The sequence below is a fragment of the Chionomys nivalis genome, chromosome 10 (assembly GCF_950005125.1).
Source record: "Chionomys nivalis chromosome 10, mChiNiv1.1, whole genome shotgun sequence".
Lineage (NCBI taxonomy): Eukaryota > Metazoa > Chordata > Mammalia > Rodentia > Cricetidae > Chionomys > Chionomys nivalis.
This window is the reverse complement of record NC_080095.1, coordinates 82,822,547-82,844,782: the sequence shown is the minus strand read 5'-3', so window position 1 is coordinate 82,844,782 and position 22,236 is coordinate 82,822,547. Positions and strand designations below refer to the sequence as shown.

Genomic DNA, 22,236 nt, shown 5'->3' with positions numbered 1-22,236 from the left:
ACAGGTAACAAACATACATATAGTACAATACATACATGCAGGCAAAGTACATTTTACATGAAGTAAAATGAATAAATCTTGAAAAACTTAAAAAATTTCTCTCCTTCTCTGTGTTGTCTTTTAAGTTTTTGATGATGTCATTAGATGCAAAACTTTATTTTTGATAAATTTGCCATTTTCAGAGTACTGATATTTTTCTATGTACTGTGTGACAATGATATTGTACCCTGTAAAGCTTTATCAGTTGTATTATTTTAGTAAAATGCTGATTGGCCAGTAGCCAGGCAGGAAGTATAGGTGGGGTGACCAGGTAGGAGATAGAGGCAGGACAACCAGAACAGGAGAATTCTGGGAAGAGGAAAGAGTCAGTCTGCAGTCGTCACAGAGGAAGCCAGACACAGAGGAAGCAAGATGAGAATGCCTCACTGATAAAAGGTATCAAGCCACATGGCTAACACAGACAAGAATTATGGGATAATTTAAGATATAAGAGTTAATAAGAAGCCTGAGCTAATAGGTCAACAGGTTTATAATTAATATAGACCTCTGTGTGTTTCTTTGGGACTGAATGGCTGCAGGACCCGGCAGGACAGAAACCTCCCTCAACACCTATGGAATTGTCTTACCACCTTTACTGGAAATCACTTAGACTCTTGATCACAACCTTTTGATTTATCTACCCATTATTATTTCAGTAGCATAGGGTTGTGATTTACCTTTGTTGTAGGTTTTAAAATCAGGATGTGGATCCTTAAAATTTTTTGCTCCAAAATTGTTGAAGTTATTCTGGGTCCATGCTTCTCTGTGTTAGTAATGATTGCATTTTTTTGAGGTTTGTGTTGAACCTGCATAATTATTTGGGGACCACTGACAACTACCCAACAAATCTCTCATTTATGAACATGTATATCTTTTCACTTAGTTTTTTAAAAATTTCCTTTCAACACTGCTATTATAGTTTCAAGAATTCAAGTTTCACACTTGTTGAACTTCTTGCACTATTTTATCCTTTGGGATGGCATTATAAGTTGAATTATTTTCTTTAGAGCTTGAGATCTGAACTCAGAACTTGATTTCTCAAGTTCTTTCCTCCCTCACCTGTTCTTGTCCTGTTTAATTGCTAACATATTGCTAGTTTATTTCTTAAGCACACTGCTTAAAATCGGTAATTGTTTTATGATTTTATTGTTATCTGCTTTAGAATAACACAGAATGGAGACCTTCCCTGTTCACTCTTTCCCCAGTGACTGATACACAGTGGGAACTTACAGTTAGTTTTTGTGTGCAAATGACTACATAGATCTTCTAACTACAAAAACATGTCATAAAAAGCTACTAAATCTGATGAAGAAATAAACAAATACACTGACCTTACACTTTTACATGCTTTTGATGGACAGACCTCCATCAAGATTTGTAGGTTGTGGGCCAGAAAGATGGACGAGTGGCTCAGTGGGTTAAAGTGCTTGCTACCAAACTTGACCATCTGAGTTCAATTCCCACGACCCACAAGATGGAAGAAAGAAACCAATTCCCACTATCGTCCTTAGAATGCCACACACACGTAGCCTCACTCATACACAGACACTAATGCTAAATAAATGTAAAAAATATTTATATGTTGCCAAAAAAGTGTTTTCCATTTGTTTCTGGGGAAGTCATTTAAAAAATGTGACCAAAAAGTCATCACAGCCTAAGTGACTGCTTCTCTCAAACAACATCCCCTGTCGGTCTTGGGAAGAGCTGCATCTGTATGTGTGTATGAGAAACATCACTTCACAAGAGACAGAACGGCCTGAGGGGGTCCAGATGTAACTGGTGGAACACTGACTTTGACCATGGACCTATTCATATCACACATTTAAACCTATGCTGTATTTAATATTTAAATATAGCTCTATAATTTTAGCTGTGAGCCTCTGTTATACAAGACCTCTGTAGCCCCCATAGTCAGCCTTAGTACTTGATATTCTTTATGTGGATGTCTTATTCATTAAACATTGGATTTTTTTAAAAATCACTGTTTGAGGAGTGAGGCGCACATCAAAGAATTGTGAGAATACAATTATGATGGTTGGTCGGGAAGACTCGCTCACAACCCTCAGAGTGACCTTGAAGTCAAGGCTCAGAGTTGTTTCCCTATAGACATAGGTGAGTTTATATTAGAGTTCCTGTTTAATAACTGAGCTCTTACATGTCAGGCTTGTGTGTGTCCTTGTGCCTGTTTCTGAACGGATTTTTAAAATACATATTTTAGATTTTAGTACTTTAGTTCAAAATGATATGAATAATTTAATTGTATTGTTCCATTGACCTAACATTTTGAAAACTTCTGTCTACTCTGGTCTTTATGGATGAATTTTTTAAATGGATGTGGGTGCTGGGAATTGACCCAGGTCGTCTCAGCTCCCCACTCTGTACTTTCTGTGCTTGGATTCATGCAACTCCCAATTAACCTCAAATCACTTGGCAAATTTTGTGAAGCAGAATGTTCTAGGCACTCAGGATACACACCACTACTTCACTAAGTTAAAAGATTTGAGAGCATTTTGAGAAGTTCAAGAAAAAAAATACAGGTTTTCATTATGAGCCCAATGCATATTTTATTTGAATTTTCAGAAACAGGGGATTGAGTTTAGAAGGTGGGGCTTCTGTGGAAAGAGCAGTTTTGTAGTGAATTTTGCAGAAAGGCTGATGGGACATTTTGCCCACGCAAATGATCAATTTTAGTGCTGAGAAGGACACAGGTCAGGAAGGGCAAGTAGGAACCAGTCATCGATAATGAACACCCGATGCCTTCAGATTTTATGTCTTAGAAAATTTAGCAAGACCAGCTGATTTGAAAGAGTTAACACTAGCTGGGTGTGATGGCACACGTCTTTAATCCCAGCACTTGGGAGGCAGAGGCAGGCAAATCTCTGAGTTCAAGGCCAGCCTGGTCTGCTGAGCAAGTTACAGGACAGCCAGGGCTACAAAGAGAAACACTGTCTCAGAGAGAGAGAGACAGAGAGAGGAGAAGGAGGAGGAGGAGGAGGAGGAGGAGGAGGAGGAGGAGGAAGAAGAAGAAGAAGAAGAAGAAGAAGAGGAGGAGGAAATATCTTATCCAGGCTAATTAGGAAATATGACTAGGTTCTCCCTAAAAGTGAGCCATGAAAGTGTACAGGCAGGAGACCTAAATTACTCAATATCTAGGGGATTGTGTGTATTTAGAGAAACTCCAAACATCTCACATGACTCCTGGAACACATATGTCTTCTAGTCATAATGAAAGAGAAAAGACGTTTGTCTTAAAAAGTTGGGGACCTTCAACAGTTGCTGTATTTGATCCAAAGTGTTGGGACCAGTTTCAAGGGGAAATGGGCACACTATTTTGAAGGGTTCAGCTAATAAAGGAGTCATGGAGACGCAGAACTTGGGCTGACCCTGATTTCCGTTGGGTGTGCGATGTATTCATGTCCCAGGTGCATTGCCGGTCCAGAGTTGTTTACGGTTAGGTAGACTTTCATACCTGAGAACGAAGTCCCTCTTTTCCTGTGTGATTTGTCTGATTTTCACCTGCTCTGCTGATGTCGGATGCGAGGAGCTTAATGCCAAGACCTCAAGCATGCCTGAAAGTGTGAGTTGCGTGAAACAAAAACACAAACCTCCCAAGATAAGGCTCCCGAGTTAGAGGCACAACTCACAGAGGCAGGCTGCTTTCTTCCTGATCAAAACACTAGCTGCTGTGAACAGAGCCGCTAGGGCTGCAGGATTTAGATTACTGATTCCTGAAGTGCCGAGGGAGTTAGGCTGAGATGTTGGGAGCAGTGAGACCCCAGATTCTGAATTTCTTGTAATCCTCTGATCTGAGTACCTACAGCTGCTCTGAGCACGAGACCTTCAGGAGTTCCTGATGGCAGGAGAGTGGTTTCTGGTGGGTCTGGCTGGGGCGTGGCTATCTCTATATAATCTGCCCCTGAACACAATAAAGGGGGCAGTCTTGGGGAATTCAAGGATGACCCGTGTCGCTGTTTCTGTATGTGTCTGTGTATTTTAACCTCCTGCCCCCTTGCCCGAAGCTTGCGAACTGGGTGCCAGCGCACAGAGCGCAGACACGGGGGAGTTAGTGCTTTCTTCCTGATCAAAACACTAGCTGCTGTGAAGAGAGAAATAAGACAGCCGCCAGGGCTGCAGAATTTAGATTATTGATTCCTGAAGTGCCGAGGGAGTTAGGTTGAGAGAAGGAAACAGGAAGAGAATGATGGACTGTAGCCGAAGAAGGAATTGCTCGCTTCCTGCTGTGGGCTGGGTGTTTGTGTCCTAACATGCAGATGATAAAAGTATCCTTAGAATGATGGCAGCCAGAGAAGAGGCATGGGTGACGGTTAGGCCATCAAAGTGGAGTCCTCATGAGTACGATTAATGACCTTGAAAAGGGAGGCCAAAAGAGACCCTTCATCTCTTCAGCCATGTGAAGACACTTTGAGAGGTACCATTTACTTGCTTTTTATTTTGAATTTATTTATTTATTTATTTATTTATTTAAATTTTGGTTTTCAAGACAGGGTCTCTCTGTGTAGCCTTAGCTGTCCTGGAACTCATTTTGTAGACTAGGCTGGCTTCGAACTCACAGAGATCTGCCTGCCTCTTCCTCCTGAGTGCTGGGATTAAAAATGTGCACCACCACTGTGCGGCTGACATGCTTATTTTAATCCAGATGACTGCTTCTTTTTTGAGACAGTCTTACTATGTAACTATGACTGTGACTCACTCTGTAGACCAGGTTGGTCTCATATTCACCTGCCTCTGCCTCCAAAACTCTGGGATTAAATGTAGATTGGGGATGGAAAAACGTCTTAAAGTACTGGCTGCTCTTCCACAGGATCTGGGTTTGATGCCCAGCACCCACATAGTGGCTCACAACTGTCCGTAACTCAAGTTTCAGGGCTCCAATACCCACTTTCAGCCTTCATGGCACCAGGCAAGCGTAGGGTTCACAGACATGCAAACAGATCAAAAGTCATACATATAAAATAAAATAATATGTTTTTTAAATGAAGCAGATCTTGGGACTGATAACTATTTTTATGACTCCATTCAAATTCATTTTTATTCTGATTTGCAATGCATTCTGAATATAACTGCAGGGAGAATATAAGGTAAAATATTTTTTTCCAGGCATAATGACATACACCTTTAATGCCAGCATTCAGGAGGCAGAGACATGTGGATCTCTGAGTTGGAGGTCAGTCTGGTTTACATAGTGAGTTCCACGACAGCCAAAGCTGAATAGAAAGACCCTGTCTCAAAACAAAACAAAAAATAAAATAATTTTTGTAATTAGTGAACTATCAAATTCTGTGCTCTGACTTCCAGAGAGAACTTTCTTTGGATCTCTCTTACGTGCCGGAGCTCACAAACACTTCAGATGATGCTGAAGAAAGCCGAGCACATGTTTCTCATTAAATCCACTGGTAAAAAGAGACTTGATATTAAATAACCTTGAACAAATAAATCCAACTATTGCTTCTGCAGAGACAGTGGGGAGGCCATGGCCTTCACCCTTTAATGAAGGACCTGGGGCCCAGAAGCACCCTTAGGCTGTCTCACCTGCTTCTTGAGAGAATACATGTGCAAGCCCTGTAGAGAAGGTTTCCAGGGAAACCATGTAACTTCTATTCTTTCCTCCTCCCTGAATATTAAGCACTAAACCTGCCTGTGTGTGCCTGGGGTTCTCATTTGAAATCAGAAACTGATGGGAAAACGTGTTTGCCTGAAACACACCCACATAACCAGAGATCATCTTTCTTCTTCCCTCACTAAATGTCAGCTGCACATTCTGCAGGGAGAACTAGATGACCTGGGTTCATTTGTGGAAGAAAGACAGGGAGATTCACTCCTGCTGCCTGCATTGCTTTCCCTCCTTGCTATGAAGGTGGCCGGAATGAATGCTTGCTATGCTTAGATCAAGCAGTTGTGTCTTTCCAATTAGGTGCTAAATGGTAGAGAATGTGAGTATCAGAGAATACCTTTATGTTCAATTTCATTGGCTTGCTTTGTTTTTCAAGACAGGATTTCTCTGTGTCACAGCTCTGGCTGTCCCGGAACTCGCTTTGTAGACCAGGCTGGCCTTGAACTCACAGAGATTCCCCCACCACTGCCTCCCGAGTGCTGGGACTGAAGGCGTGTGTTAGTGTAGTAGGAACATGACGTGCAAGAGCCATCTCCGTTTGATCTTGCACCATGTGCCCTCCCCAATTATATTCAGGTGTGTCACTGTTGTCTTTAAGAATTTTCTTCCTCCCTTTTCTTTCTTTCTTTCTTTCTTTCTTTCTTTCTTTCTTTCTTTCTTTCTTTCTTTCTTTCTTTCTTTCTTTCTTTTCCTTCCTTCCTTCCTTCCTTCCTTCCTTCCTTCCTTCCTTCCTTCCTTCCTTCCTTCTTTCCTTCCTTCCCTTCAGGCAGGACCATGTTTATTCACGGTGAGGGGGTGTCTTTATTATCTATATGTGTGAATGTCCAAAATGTCTGAAATCGTTCATGCTTTCCAATTACCTCTCAAACAAACCAAACTCCCTCTGCCCAGACAAAAGGCCTAGATTTTCCCTTCTTCCTCTTTGTGTTACTCCTCTGCCCTTCAGTCGGCGCTCCTGACGTGCCTCTCCATTGGTATTTCTCAGTACTTCAGCCCTGTGTCTTGTCACCTCTGCCATCCCTCCTGGATGTTGAGATCCTATTAGCATCTTAAGAGCTAATTCAAACGTCACCTTCCCTATAAAACATTTCCTGGGCCCTTAGTCAGAATGAACTCTTGCCACAGTTGCATTTTTATTTAAACCTCTATTGTAACATACCACAGTCTATCTGGTCTTCCTAGTCTAGAGGTCTGTCTGTGTATCCCTGTCCCCTACTACAGCAGAACACTGATTTGTTACAGGTTTCCCCCTTTTGTCAGGGGTGAACGCATCTGGTACCTCTACCAGTTGGTGCCTGCCTTGTGTTTGCTTCTCAGTATCTTCTAGCACAGCTGAGTTTCATACACACAGTAGGCAATGAATGCAGGTCCTCTGAGGAGAGTGGTTTTGGTCTCAATATTCCTGGGACTTTGTACTCCACACTTTCAGTACAACCTCTTAAATTAGCTCATGGCCTGTTCTAGCTGCCTCTGAGGGGTCTATGGTGGTGTTGCCCAAGATCAAAATGAAGACAAAATCAAAAACATAGCCAACAATTCTTCAAGTGTTCAAGGTGTCTGCATGCTGCTCAGATTGTCTTTGCCTCTTTCTAGTTGAGGGTTATTGAGAGCACTGCTTTGAGTGTGGGGACCGGGTGCCCTTCCATGTTTCTTGCTAGCTTACATTTGGTCTCATGCTTGCCCGTGAACTTGTATCTGACAAAACGGGAAGACAGAAGAGAGAATGGCAAAGAGTGGGTGATCACTTTATAGAACATGGCCCTCTGTGTGTTGTCATCACTATTACCATCACCTGTAAGCTTGCTGGGCGCATGATCCAGCTCTAAAATCAAGGAATGAGATTTTATAGGCAAGGGGGATTGCCATCATAGGCACTGGGACACTTGAGGGCATTTAGCTGTCTGAAGGGTCTCTGACAATGGGAAACCAGCATACCTTCCACACAAGACTCCCTCCTGGTTAGTGGCTGCAGCCACTGTGGGACATTGATGTTTCCACATCTGATTTGTCTTCTCTGCTTTGTTTTTTGTTTTTTCAAGACAGGGTTTCTCTGTGTAGCTTTGGCTGTCCTGGAACTTACTCTGTAGACCAGGCTGGCCTCTAATGAACTCACATTGAACAATTAGTGCCTGAGGCAGGAGTTCCTTTAAAAACAAGAGACTGTTTTCTCTAGTTTCTAGATGAGAAACTGTGGATTGAGCAGAGTCAGGGTGGGGGTGGAGGGTCAAGGACTTGGCACTTGTGTGGATTTGAGACTTCCCCAGGGAAAGCCCTTAGTAGCCACAAGACTGGTGTTTTACAGAACAAGTGCTTAGTGATGATGCAAAGGCAAGGCATAGTGTGTGCGTGCATGTGTGTGTGAATGCGTGCATGTGTGCGCGCACGCGTGTGTGTGTGTGTGTACATGCGTGTACTGTGTAGACTTGACCACCAAACACATCTCATTGCAGAAAGCACTGTTCAGCTATCAACCCTGGCAATGCCTGGAAATGGTGGGTGGCTTTCTGCCAGACAAGAGGAACCTACTTTAATTTTAAGGTATGACCAGAAGATTTGGTTTGATTGGCAGGACACTTCCTCTGATGTGTGAGGCCCATGGCAGTACTGCTCTGTCCTGCCAAGGGACCTTGCATTCCTTGGTAGGCTGCTGTCTTCCAGGACCTCTTCCAACTGCCTGACTCAGAACCACACTGAAGGGGTAATTCTTACCAAAGCAGCAGGCAGGGAGATTTACTCACTTGTGTTAATGAGCAAATGCTTAGAAAAGAATCTTACATTCACAAGAAGTGAAAATGAGGCTGTTTGCACCTCCTAGGGGGACCTCAGATGTGTGCAGAGAACTCAGCATGGCTGCAGGCAGCACAGGTGTGCAGAGTTGAGGGGCTGCAGCAGGCAGGCCGTTCCTGACTGAGGTGGTAGCACTGCTACTGTGGAGACAAACCAAGGCCAGTCTTAGTGATAAGAGGTCACTGCTAGGTAGGGCCAGATAAGGAAGAAGACTTGATCATTTTCATGCCCCAAATTTCTAATAATACCTTTGATATCACTGCTTGATAATATGGACTTCAAATTCAGGGTTTGTTTGTTTGTTTTTTTGAGAACCATTTTTTCTGAGTTTTTACTGAGGCGTGATCTAAGTTATAGATGTCTGCCATGCAGAATACATCTTTTTTTTTTTTTCAAAATAAAAATTATTAATGCTTCCTCCTGGCTAAGAATCTCAAATATCCAAATGAAAAAGCGAATGCATGAAAAACTAAAATCACCACTAATAGTATAAGCTATAATTCCCAGCCACTTGGGAGGCTGAGGCAGGAGGATCACAAGCTCAAGATCTGCCTGGGCTACCGTGAGTACAAAGCAAGCCTGTATAACTTACTGGAGATACAGCTTACTGATAGAGTACTTTTCCTCCATGTGTGAGGTCTTACATTCAATTCCCTTGTGCCCTCAAACGACAGTAAGTATGTATATATCCTCCCAAATTTGTTATGTATACACACACTATCATTTACATTTTTAACCAACTTAGTTTTGAGACAAGGTATCTAGCACAGGCTGGCCTCAAACTCCATAAGTAGCTGAGAATGACCTTGAGTGTCTGGCCCTCCTGCCTTTAACATTCACGTTGGAATTATAGGTGTGCACCGTTGTGTCTGGTTTATTTAGTGCTAGGGGCTGAATCCATGCCTGTGTGCACACTAGGCAAACACTATCAATTGAGCTACATCCCAGCTCATAATTCAGCGTCACTTAGCTAATTGATCTCCTGTAGAGAGACTTTTAGGGTGTTTGCAAATTTTAGTTAAAGTGAAGGCAGTTAATTATTATTGTTATTATTTTGCTTATCTCTGTGTGTGCACGTGTGTGCTCATGTGCAGACTAGAGTCAAACGTCAGTACCTTCCTTCACTGCCCTGCAGCTTAGTTTTTTGAGACCCGGCCTTTCATAACCTGGACTTTGCAGATTCTAGACTGGTTAACTAACTAACCTCTGAGCTCAGTCTCTGTCCTTCTGCTCCTCAGCACTGGGGTTCTAGACACACATATCCCGTTATTTGGGTGCTGGGGAACTGAACTGAGGTCCTTCAGAGTACACGGCGTACACTTTAACTGCGGAGCCGCCTCCCCAGCTCCTGATAACTATTTCTGACCGTTAGTCTTCTCACATTTCATCCTTTCTGATTGACAGATCTTGGGTGTGGACTGGCTGAAGCGGAGAATAGATACATTAAGTTTGATAAGATTTGTCAGAATGTCATATGTTGATTTGCCAGCTCTCAAAGCTTTTGGTGTGTGACAGAGCACCCTTTCCCTCAAGTCAGCACCAGCTTTGGGCAGTAGCCAATCTTTGCTGACAGGGAAGATGAACATATTTTGATTGTATATGTTTAATAAATAATGTATTGGGTTTCTTGTCATGGTCACTGGACACATGTATTTTATTCTTTGGAAATTCAATATTTTCAGGAGAAGTGTGTACTTTTTTACCCAATGAGTGATTAGAGTTTCTCATCATTTCTACCATTGTCACGTTTTATATATGTTTAAATCTTTATGATAACAGCAGAAAACATCAAGTTATTGTGTAAATTCTGTGACTGCTATCCCCTCCCCTCCCAATACAATTCCATGGAATGTTGAGCTGTCCACTTGGTTTCAGTACCCTAGGGATATCAGAACCAAGTATGACAGAAACTGATCCTACCACAGTTCTGGAGGCCAGAGGTACAAAATCGCAATGTTGGCAGGGCCATGCAATCTTGGAAGGGTCTAAGGGAGGATTCTTCCACGTCTTCTCCAGCTGCTGTTACCGCCATGTGTTCTTTGGCCTTCAGAAGATTCATCCTTGTGCTTGCCCTGTATGTCACTTCTCCTCATTTAAGGGTACCAGTCATTGGACCTCATCTTAACTTCATTATATAATAATAATAATACATACATACATACATACATACATAATACACATACACACACACAATCTCTTTCCAAATAAGGTTACACCCACAGATACTGGAGCTAGGATTTCAATGTTTTGGGGCGATACACAATTTAATTTATAAGAAATTTATTAAAAAATATATTTCTCAGTAGAGACTGGGCTATTGCTTGGCCAGAGTTTGCCTAGGATGTGTAAACTCCAGTGCTAACCCTCAAGGAAACCATTGGCTTGAAATTAATTGATAATACTACTTTAGGGCTAGAGAGATGGTTTAGTCAGTAAAGTGCTTACAAGACAAGCATGAAGACCTGAGTTTGTATTCCTAGCAGAGAGAGAGAGAGAGAGAGAGAGAGAGAGAGAGAGAGAGAGAGAAGAAAAAAGGTGCAGTAGCATACATGGGTAACTCATGTCCAATGTGAGCAAGAGGGTGGGAGGGCAGAATGGGTCACAGTTCCAGGAGGTCCTGTAGGGCTTTCCGGCTACCTCTTCCAGTCAATCTGTAAGAGTCTGTCTTGAGATTTTAGTTGGAGTGCAATAGAAGCAGGCACCCAGTGTTGATCACTGGTCTACACACACACACACACACACACACACACACACACACACACACACACACATATGCACATACGTCAGAACAGACCCGGGCATACATACACAGGAACCTGTACACGTGCACAAATCACACACACGCACGCACGCATACATACACAGGAACCCATACACATGCTTAAATCTCCCTCCCCCTCCCCCCCTCTCTCTCACACACACATACACACACACATTTGCATCACCAGCATATGAAGAATACCGTAAGAACTGGTATTTAGCCCGTCTTGTTGCACACCCAATTCCCCAGCACACTGTGTAGTGTCTTGTAGGCAGTAAGCACTCAACAATGAATTCTTACCTTTAATCCCAGCACTCGGGAGGCAGAGGCAGGCGGATCTCTGTGAGTTCGAGACCAGCCTGGTCTACAAGAGCTAGTTCCAGGACAGGCTCCAAAGCCACAGAGAAACCCTGTTTCGAAAAACCAAAAAAAAAAAAAAAACCAAAAAAAAAAAAATGAATTCTTAAACTAAAGAATTTGAGTTTCAGAACCATTTGGAAGTTTAAACATTTTTTATTTAAATTAACACTTATAATTAAAATACAAGAGACAGTCTTAGCTGCCAGATAGGGCTAGCCGCGCAAGTGCTGTAGAAGTCCCTGGCACCTGTCCTGAAACGAGCCTCTGAAAACGTGAAGAAGCACTAAGAGCAGAACTGAATGTGTTCACCAGAATTATTAGGTTGGATAAAACCGGAAACCAGTCAACAGAATCTTCAATAAATTCTAGCTTATTTTATTTTCTTCATACTGTTTTCCATAACTGCTAGTTATGGAAAACAGTCTACCCTACAAAAGACAATAACTGTAATTTCAGAAATGTATTTTCTAATTTATCTAAAAATATAATCAATTACCATTAGTATAGGACTAACGGCTTCCAAATCATGCTGTGGAACTCCCATGGCTAACCCTTCATGACTTGATGCCATACCCACAGATTGGCATATCTCTCAACCCATGTCAGGAAGTATCTATCTGCAGTAGATGATGGTTACCATTGAGACTCACAAATGATGTGGAGTGGAGAACAAAAGGCTGCAGAATATTCAGCCCCACATGGACCATCTATACCCTTCCATCTCCTCCAGGCTAGTGATCATACGAACAGGGACCGGAGAGACCGTAAGAGACAGAGGTGGTGAACGATACCGGAAAGCAGCGTCCTCTGGACACACCAGGCCAGCGGCACACGTGAACGTGAAGCAGTTAGGACAAGCCCCACGGAAGCTCAAGCCGGACCGAATCCCAACGTGTAGAGACAGGGTGGGTACCAAGTCCCGCCCCTAGTCAGGAACTATTGGCCATTGAGAGCTGCTGGGAGAGGAATAGTGTGCTTTCTTTAGGAGTGATGCCATGACCGGGAGAAAAAAAAAGACACAAGTTTGGTAGGTAGGGAAGTGGGGTGAATATGGGAGAAGATAGGGGATTGGCTGAATATGGCCAAAACTCATTGTACACTATTCTCAAAGAACTAATAAAAATAAAGCAACCCATCTCCTGAGAACAATACACTTACTATACTTAGTTTGTTTGCATTATGAATAATGTCTTTTTATCCATAATGTCTTTCTGGCCTTTTCAGAGCATCACCAAACCCAGCAAAGTGCAGTCATATTGGACCAAGTCTACAACAGCTGCTTTTTGTGTGTGTGTTTGTTTTTGTTTTTTGGGTTTTTTTTTTTTTTTTGCCAGTCTTAGATATACATGTAAGTTGCTTTGACCTGACCCATCTGACCTGTGATATGTGTTTTCACTGAGCACTGAAGATAGAGACATCGGTATTTACCCAGCAGAAGAGGGACCCCAGGTCTAGAATATTTTCAAAGGTGTGGAAACAGATCATTTGCAAAAACTATGTAAAGGAAGCAAACGTGAATTTTGCTTGTCTGCAGGTCTACATTCTTTGGGAAATGGAAGAATGAAACCCAGTATGTGGCGTCATGTATTTCAGCTTTATGAAGATGCTGGCTCATTTAAAGAACTAATTTGTATGCATGTGTGTCAAAAGCTAAACACAGATATACTTTGTAATTGTTTTATCATCAAAATGATCATTTCAGCAATTCAAATGAAAGGCAAAGTCTGTGCAAAGTCTGCATGGTTCTTCTTTGGAAGCTCAGGAATGGCTTCCGGTTGAAGGTAGAACACACCAGTCTTCTTCCACCTATATTATTAGCAAACCGCAGTAAGGAAGTGCTGTAAAACATCTAATTCCCATTCATAGGAAGGATACAATTGCAAGACGGGGCTTGTCCCTCTGTAGAGGAGATGGCATGGTTTTAAAAGGGTTAGTTGCTAGGAATGAGTATTTTTGTAGCTCGCTATGAGCCACAGAAGGTCCAGTAAGCAGGGAGGGATACCTACATCTTCATGGTCCACATGAGGCTTCTTCCCTGCATGTATGTTAAATTCACCTGAGTACTTAGAAACTATGCCCAGATCATTCCACACTAATGAAATTATAATCTACTGAAAGTGGGCTGATTTAAAAACGGAAGGGCAGCCGGGCGGTGGTGGCGCACGCCTTTAATCCCAGCACTTGGGAGGCAGAGGCAGGTGGATCTCTGTGAGTTCGAGACCAGCCTGGTCTACAAGAGCTAGTTCCAGGACAGGCTCCAAAACCACAGAGAAACCCTGTCTCGAAAAACTTAAAAAAAAAAAAAAAAAAAAAAAAAACGGAAGGGCACCAGGCGGCAGAGACAGACGGCTCTCTGTGAGTTCCAGGCCAGCCTGATCTATAAGAGCTAGTTCCATGACAGACTCCAAAGCCACCAAGAAACCCCGTCTTGAAAGTCAAAAAACAAAGGTAAAGGCATTTTTAAAGTGTCCCTGATGATTCTTATTGAAACAGAATTAGGTGATACTTGGCCTCTGCAAACACAAAAGAAAGGTTGGGCTCCACCTAAGTGAAGAGTCTATTTTGAAAAATTAAAAATCAGAAAAAGTTGTATCTGATTATATTTAAATCCGGACACCAATAACACAGTTCTTTCTGTGGAATTAATGATGGGTAAAACCATTTGATTAAATAATTTACTGCTCTGTCTCTACAGTAGATCAACACCAATAACAAATAACATTTAAGAAATGAGAAAATGAAGATGGTTCAGTTGTCTTTCTGAACCTCAGGATGTCTCAAATTTTAAAAAAATGACTATGCAAGAATACATTTGATAGCAGGTATCTTCTTCCATTAAAAAATAAAAAAATACTGTTCAGATTGAAAATGTAATATTAAAGCATTTAGCTAATAATTTCTGGAACCCATCTTATAATAAGATACTTTTTAAAAATCCACGGATCAGCTCCACAAATAAGTACCTGTAATTCTCATAAGCCTTTCAAGTTATTTTGAGTTGTTGGGAAGAACTGTCCTTGAAGATTTCACAAGTCCAAGAACACATGCAGGAGGTGGTGAGGCAGGAAGAAGAGAGGTGGGGCAAGAAGAACAATCAATGAGCATCAAAGGCTCCATTTAGCCACTTCCTGTTTCTGTGCCAGAGACAATGACACCGACTGTATTAGGTTATTCACTCTGGGGAAAAGGTCTTACCTTCATTTTTCATATCCATAACCCTGGGGCCACACCAGCAGGGGAGGGTCAAGGCTCAGGCTCAGAGCTTGCTTTCAGCATGTGTGCATCTCAGCTGCACACAGAGAGACTAATTGCTAAAGGCACTCAAAAGGCTATCGTGCTTGTTTCCAGCACATCACCAACGTCTGTGGGCACAGAGGGGATGCCCAGAGACAAATTGTAAAGCATGCAGCGGAGCTTAGCAATGCGTACACCCTTTTCTGTTCTTAAAGACCACATGAAAGCCAAAATGTATAGTAAACACATGTGACAACAGGTATCACCAATTATTCTACTAAAGCACCTCCAGAGACACTCAATGCGAGAGCATCAGTTGTAATAAGCAAGCCATCCGTCTATTTTTAACTTAGAATGGTCATCAACATTATGGCGTCTGAGAGGGGAAAATAGCAAAAACGTCTCGCGCTGAATATTACCAAACCATCATTAATGCCAACGTTTTTTCCTCTGGAGAAGAGTTCAACTGGGGAAAAAACTATTTCTTGAAGTGCCAGGGTTCAGCATGTCCTATTGCATTTTAAAGCTAAGTCTGATGACTGACACATGATGATTTCAAGGCTTTTGAACACAAAATTGCTTTTGGCTCTAGCGCCGAATATTAAGCAGAGTGTTTCTCTCCTTGTTTGATGCCAAGAACGAGATGTAGGAACCAGTTAAACTGCACCGTCCATCCTTTGTCTCTGCAAACTTCAATCTGGTCGAGGAAATACTTCTTAGCATCCTCCTCGTTCTTCCCCACTGTGAGGGCGTCTCGGATATACTCAATGTCTTCTTTGCTTGTTAACTGGGGCATTCCTGTCATCAGCATCATGGAGAAGAGGATGATCAGCAGGTTGGTGTGATGGCGAAGAGCCAGATAAGCCCTGACACAGACATCCTGGACAAAGGAGAAAAAGATCCTGTTATCAGTCTCCCAGCTGGGGCTTAGGTACTCGGGGTTGATGGTGCCTTTGGCTGCGATCAAGGCGAGTTTCTGAAGAACATTCATCTGTGCTGGAATTTACATGTTACTGTTCATGCAAAGAACTCTTTGTGAACAAGGCAGGTCTCTGCTTCAGGGGAAAAACATGGCGAGAACTTAAATACTTTTATGATCTTGTAAACGCATCAGTGTGTTACAGCTAGTGTGCTCAAGGAAAACTGGTTCAGACAAGTCTCATGCTGTTTGTTAGTGTACCGTTCAGATTCAAGTTCTTTCATAGGAGATTAAGGGTAGAAACACCTGTCCTATCTAAAGAGGCGTGAGTCACTTTTGAATACCATATTGGAATCAATAAACTTTATGTAAGTGAAAGCAATGTTTGCCAAAAGCTAATGAAATCCAAAAACTGCAGGAAATGTGTTGAATTCATATTTACTTTTTTATACTTTTTTGTATTTAAAAAACAGATGAATTTGCTTTTTACCATTTGATTTTTTAAATTGTTAAATGAACTTAAAAATTTTAATACAAATTCCCAACACTGAGTGAAAGAGTATGGTTTTAAAAATTGATGGCTAGCCAAGCACAGTAACTTATGCCTGTCATCCCAGCACTCTGGGGGCTGAGGCAGAAGGATAAGGGTGAGTTCGAGGTAAGCCTAGGTTACAGAGTAAGTTCCAGGTAAGCCTGACTTAGAATGAGATCCTGCCTGAAGAAAGTAAGTAATAAGGCGAACCCAAAGAAAAACATATATAGACCCCCTGGAAATTGGAAACAGATAAGATCTCCTGACAAAATTGGGAGCATGGGGGCAGGGGAGAGAAGGAAGGGAGAAGGGGAGGGTTGGGGAGAACTTGAGGGAATGGGATAGTTGAAATGAAGGAAGGACAGAGATGAGAGCAAGGAAAGAGATATCTTGATTGAGGGAGCCATTATGGGATTAACAAGAAACCTGGCTCTAGAAAAATTCTCAGGAATCCACAGGGATGACCCCAGCTAAGACCCTAAGCAATAGAGGAGAGGGTGCCTGAACTGGCCTTGCCTTGTATTCAGACTGATGATTATCTTAAATATCACCTTAGAACCTTCATCCAACAACATGGAAACAGAGGCAGAGACCCACATTGGAGCACTGGACTGAGCTTCCAAGGTCCAGTTGAAGGGTAAAAGGAATGAGAATATGAGCAAAGAGGTCAAGGCTGACGGGTTCATCCACTGAAACAGTTTACCTGAGCTAATGGGAGCTCACTAGCTCCAGCTGGACTGGGAAGGAACAAGCATAGGACCAAACCAGTCCCTCTGAATGTGGTTGACAGTTGTATGGCTGGGGCAGTCTGAGGGGCCACTGGTAGTGACAATGGGATTTATCTCTACTGCAAATACTGGCTTTTTGGGATCCTATTCTCTTTGGATGTATACCTTGCTCAGCCTAGATGTAGTAGGGAGGGTCTTGGGCCTTCCACAAAGCAAAGAGGGCCTTACCATCTCTTAGGATTAGATGGGGGTGATGTGTGGAGGGAAAAGGAGGAGGGGAGGGAGTGGGAATTTGGATTGGTATTTTTTTAAAGAAAATATCCAATAAATAAATAAATAAATAAATAAATAAATAAATAAATAAATAAATGAAACCAAAAGGAAGGAAAGAAGGAAGGAAGGAAGGAAGGAAGGAAGGAAGGAAGGAAGAAAGAAAGAAAGAAACTGCTGTCTTCATAAACATCTTTGGGTTGGGTCATGAGTCATGCCTACCTATTAAGCAACAGGCTCGTTTGTGCCATTAAGTCATTCTAAAGCATATGAAAAGGTAGAAGATGTTTATTCCTACAAAATCATTTATTAAATTCAGCCTTAACAGCAAGACCTGGAAGAGAGCATGCATAGAAAACTAATGCTAATGGCTATTGATATAAATATTTCATATAAGATACTGAAAAAAAGTAAAAAAAAACAAACAATAGGATTTATTTCCAAACTGTAAGATATGCTGGCCAAACACTTAAAGAAACTGTAGAAGTCTACTGAGTTACATAAAGGAAAACTTAAACATGGACAACATAGCAGGTTCCTTGGGAGGAAAACTCCTCTCAGAATATCTATTATTCTTGGATTAATCTCTAAGCAGCGGTGGTCCAGGAAAATTTCTCACTTATTAGCTTCAGGTATGGGGTTTCAGTTTATCCCACATAGTCAGGGTCTGAGAAGACATTCTGATAGATTGTAGTAATGAGACCCTGTGCTTGCTGCGGCTGATATTTTATGAAGCTTTCACACAAAGAGTGAAACAGTACATATTTTTTAAAAACAAAGATAAGAAAATTTGTGGGATAGGATAAAAAGTGTGAAGTCACAACTCAGTAAGATGAGATGTAACTAAGACAAGTTCTGAAATTAGTGAGGAAAAAATTTATCTTTTGATAAAATGTGATCTGGATAACTGATTCATTATTTGGGGGAAAATAAAGTTAAAATTCACTCCCTGGGATATGCCGAAAGAAATTGCAGATGAATCAAAGTTTCATACATGAAGATGACAAATATTGGACTAATCAAGCATTAGAAAGGCATTTTACCAGGGTAGAAGTGATGTAGAAATTGTAGAAACGTAAACACATCCGATGAGAACTGTTAGCAATCATTAAGAGGGAATAACAAAGAAAGCGTCTATACAATGTGACAGATGATTTTCCTTGTACATTAGTACAAGCAAGGATGTGTGAAAACTCACATTGCCAAATGCAAGAGCAGCCGGGCGATGGTGGCGCACACCTTTAATCCCAGCACTTGGGAGGCAGAGGCAGGTGGATCTCTGTGAGTTCAAGACCAGCCTGGTCTACAGAGCTAGTTCCAGGACAGGCTCCAAAGCCACAGAGAAACCCTGTCTCAAAAAACCAAAAAAAAAAAAAAAAGAACTCCCCAAATGCAAGAGCAGACAATAAACCTTGACTATGTATGCCATTAGTGAGCCAATGAACAAAACACAAAGCAAGACAGAAGCCTTCATAAACCCACAGACAGAACCTGTTGATCCGCTGCAGATGATCATAGGGCCAGCTGTGTCTTCACAGTAGACTGCGTGATGACATGGGTGCTGTTGTGACAGGGCTTAGCCTTGGATGTCACATTGTCAAAACTCAGGATTGTACACGTAAAGTGGGTGAAAATTTCTGCCTGAAACATGTTTCAAAACCTCGACTTCTAAAAGAATCTGCGTGCTTTCCCCCCAGGCACTTCTGTTCTAGGAAGTGAACTTTTAAAAAGCTGGATGCTTTTTTAATGAATTTACCTATAAGAGGAAGTTTTTCAGAACATCGTGCAAGGAGGTGGCAACCTCAGTGTCCTGTAATAGGAGTAGAAGGCTGAAGAAAACTACTTCAGTCACCTCTTCTAAGACTCTGGGAATGGTGCTGGAAACTATCCACATAACAGTAACACATAACAGCCACTATGAAGGAACGAAAGAGCACATGCACCATCCTCCCATCTTTGTCAATTAGCACAAGATGGCTTTGTCTCTATCTATTATTTACTCTCACTCATTACCGTGAGAAAGGTCTGTAGCCTATAGGAGAAAGGATTTGTTGGATCGTGGCTTCACAGGGTGCTAGTCTAACATGACAGGTAAGACAGAGCAGCGGGAGCTGGAGGTGGCTGCTTGTGCACATCACAGTAGACAGGAAGCAGAGAACTCAGGCTGGAATCAGAAGCAGTTATAATCTTCATGGAGCCTGTGATGTGTCCTCCATGTGTCCTGAGGTTCCACAACTTCCCCAATACTGCTGTTACCTGGGGTTAAGTGTTCAGACCCATGCGGATGGGGGACTTTTCAGTCTCAAACCACAACACTATCATTTGCATGTGGCACAGTAACCACAATGATAATAGAGGTCAGGCCTGTATCACAACGGACAGTGGAGGGTGGACATGTTATACGAAGTAAAACGACCCAGCTCATTTTGATACAAGTAAGGCAGTTTGTATAAAACACAGGCACAGAGACCACCTAGACTGAGGGTGCAGGGTGTGTCAGTCCCTTTCATTCCCATCAGAACTCCGAAGCTCTCTTTTCTGCACACCATGAAGGAGGAGGCTAACACAGTCCCTAAAGCATGTCTGGGCTGTCCCAGCTGCAGCCCGGATTTCAACTGTCCCCTGGTAGCAGCTCCAGTACATTAGCGCTTTTGCAATCTAAATGATGCCACTGATGTCCGGAAATCATTTTCTTTGCTCATCCAACCCACTGAGGCATCTCCGGTTTCTCAGTAATTACAGAGGCTAAGTGCAGACTTCACCTCGGGCTACAGTCTCATTAATTTGCCAACTCTTGCGATTTTCACACAGATATTGGGAGACATCTCTTGATTTGGAACCAGACTCTGTTCTGATTTTTAATTATTTTCTATCCTTCTATACACTGGGGGCTCCAGGCAAATCTCCTGCTTGTGAGCCCACTGCGGGGTCAATCTTTTTTTTTTTTAATGAAATATTTTAAAGGAGGGAAATTAACCCCAGGCAAAGTTATTGTCACACCAATCCATAGGTGCTCAGTAAGCACTTTCAGGGGAGAATAAGCAGATTCAACTGTCCCTGGCCCAAAGAGATACATGAAGGGGAAGGAGCTGCTGTCCTGCTTCTCTTGAAGTCCACCCCACCCTGATGAGTTAGCATCTTCTCATGGATGCTGAAGAGGGAGCTTAGAGCCTTATGTAGGCCTGGTGGGCACTGTAGCACTGAGGTGCATTCCGGCCTGTGTGAATGATTCTTGTTGGTTCTAGCTTGTTTGAGTAGTTCTGACTTTCACATCCGGGCTCTTCTACGAGAGAGACACCTCTTCCCCAAATTAACTGCATGTTCCCTACTTGGCAGGCTGGCTGCCTGGGCTTGGTACTTGAGAGCAGATGTTAACTGTTCTGTGTTGAAGGTAGAGTGGAATGGTGGCTAACAGCAGAGTCACACCTAGCTGTAGAAACTCAAATGTTGGCTTTATATTGACAATCAGGGAAGTCATTTAGCTTCTCTGGACATCAGTGTTTTCATCTGTAGGATGAGAACAATAGAAACAGCAATAGCCATTTCATATGGCCGTGGAGGCCATGTAAGAGGAGTTGCGTCATTGAACGCACTCTTCAGTGCTGAGGGCATCAGGTTCTTATGCAGACCATCTGTCCAAAGTGATTCTTTAGACAATTAGAGTTAGTGGCTGGAGGGTGTGAGTGTGGATGATTAGGGTTTTTTTTCAACACGTATGGGAGGGGCTGTCTTCACACTGGCCCCCCGAGAAAGAGTACATCGGATGTCACACACTGGTCATTTGCAGGGGATTCCTTTGCTCTGGGGGTCACAGTTGGGTACTGCCCCACCCACTCAAGCCCCACAAGTTTCATTTCTGGTACTCAGTGGCAATGCCTGTGAGCCCTGGTCACACTACCTCAGCCCAGAGGACTGCGTGCGGCTTGAGCAGCTACAAGGATGTGGCTGGGGAGCTCAGGGGAAAACCCAGAACACAGAAGTTACGGCTGTTGAAAGTGAACCTTTTTTTTTTTTTTTTTTTTTTTATTTCCAGGGCTCAAACGCTGTTCTTCTTAACAGCCTGTGAGAGCCTGTGTGTTACTGGGTGAAGAAGGGAGAGCGTCTGACTAGGGCACTTGGTTTCATGAACTCTTTAAATGGAAAACATTCCATTTCCACTGAGGACATTAGCGGAGACCTCTCCTTTAGTAGCTAATAAATAGGTTGAGCCTGCATAGCACATGTGCTCTTAATTTCATTGTGGTTTAAATGCCTTAATTGTAGCATCTAAGGCCTGAAAGAAAGAAATGTTTCCATAGACTGCCACCTCCACACATCTTAGAAACAGAGGAATTCATTACCATGTCAGGACCCAAACCTTGCCTTGATTTAAACCAGCTAATTTTATACATGCCATCCACTAATTCTTAACCCCTGAAGAGTAGCTCTAGGCTGCTCAAGGTCATATGGATACTTTTCCTAACAATGCATACCCTGCATTCTCCTCTGCATGAACTGTACATGTTCACCGAAGTAAAAAAAGTAATGTCGAAACTACAAAACAGAAACTCCAGGGGTGAGATTCTGAGGCTGCAGGAGGGAGAAGAGAAAAACTGACAAATATTTATCACCAAACAACAACAACAACAACAACAACAAAATATTGTCTCTGCCTGCCAAAGGGACACAGTGGAGAAAAAAATAGTTCAGGCCAAGGCACATGATACATGTATTTTAAAATATAGGTCAATGCATTGGCCAGCCAGCATTCTAAGGACTTATCTCTATACTGGCTTATATGATAAACCAGAGAAGATTGTTGATTCGAAGACCTGACAATGCAGGGAGAAGCACTCTGTGGTGAGGCTGAGCACAGAAAGTGTCTGGCCCTTGGCTGTTCATTTATTGAGATAGAATCAGTAGTTTCATATTTATGGATGCGAACATGATTCTCAAACAGTTTACCAGGGATAGGGATATACCATTGTCTTTCAA

At 42.4% G+C, this 22,236-nt stretch overlaps 1 protein-coding gene across 2 annotated transcripts in view; it reads right to left on the bottom strand.

Moving 5' to 3' along the window:
- Positions 1-14,678: 14,678 nt before the first annotated feature.
- Positions 14,679-22,236, bottom strand: part of Pik3cg (phosphatidylinositol-4,5-bisphosphate 3-kinase catalytic subunit gamma) — a 31,678-nt gene continuing 24,120 nt past the window's right edge. For both annotated transcript variants that reach the window (XM_057782603.1, XM_057782604.1), the window contains exon 11: positions 14,679-15,693. In XM_057782603.1, the coding sequence (XP_057638586.1) occupies positions 15,415-15,693 (279 nt within the window). In that variant the 3' untranslated portion in view covers positions 14,679-15,414. The remainder of the gene's footprint in view (positions 15,694-22,236) is intronic.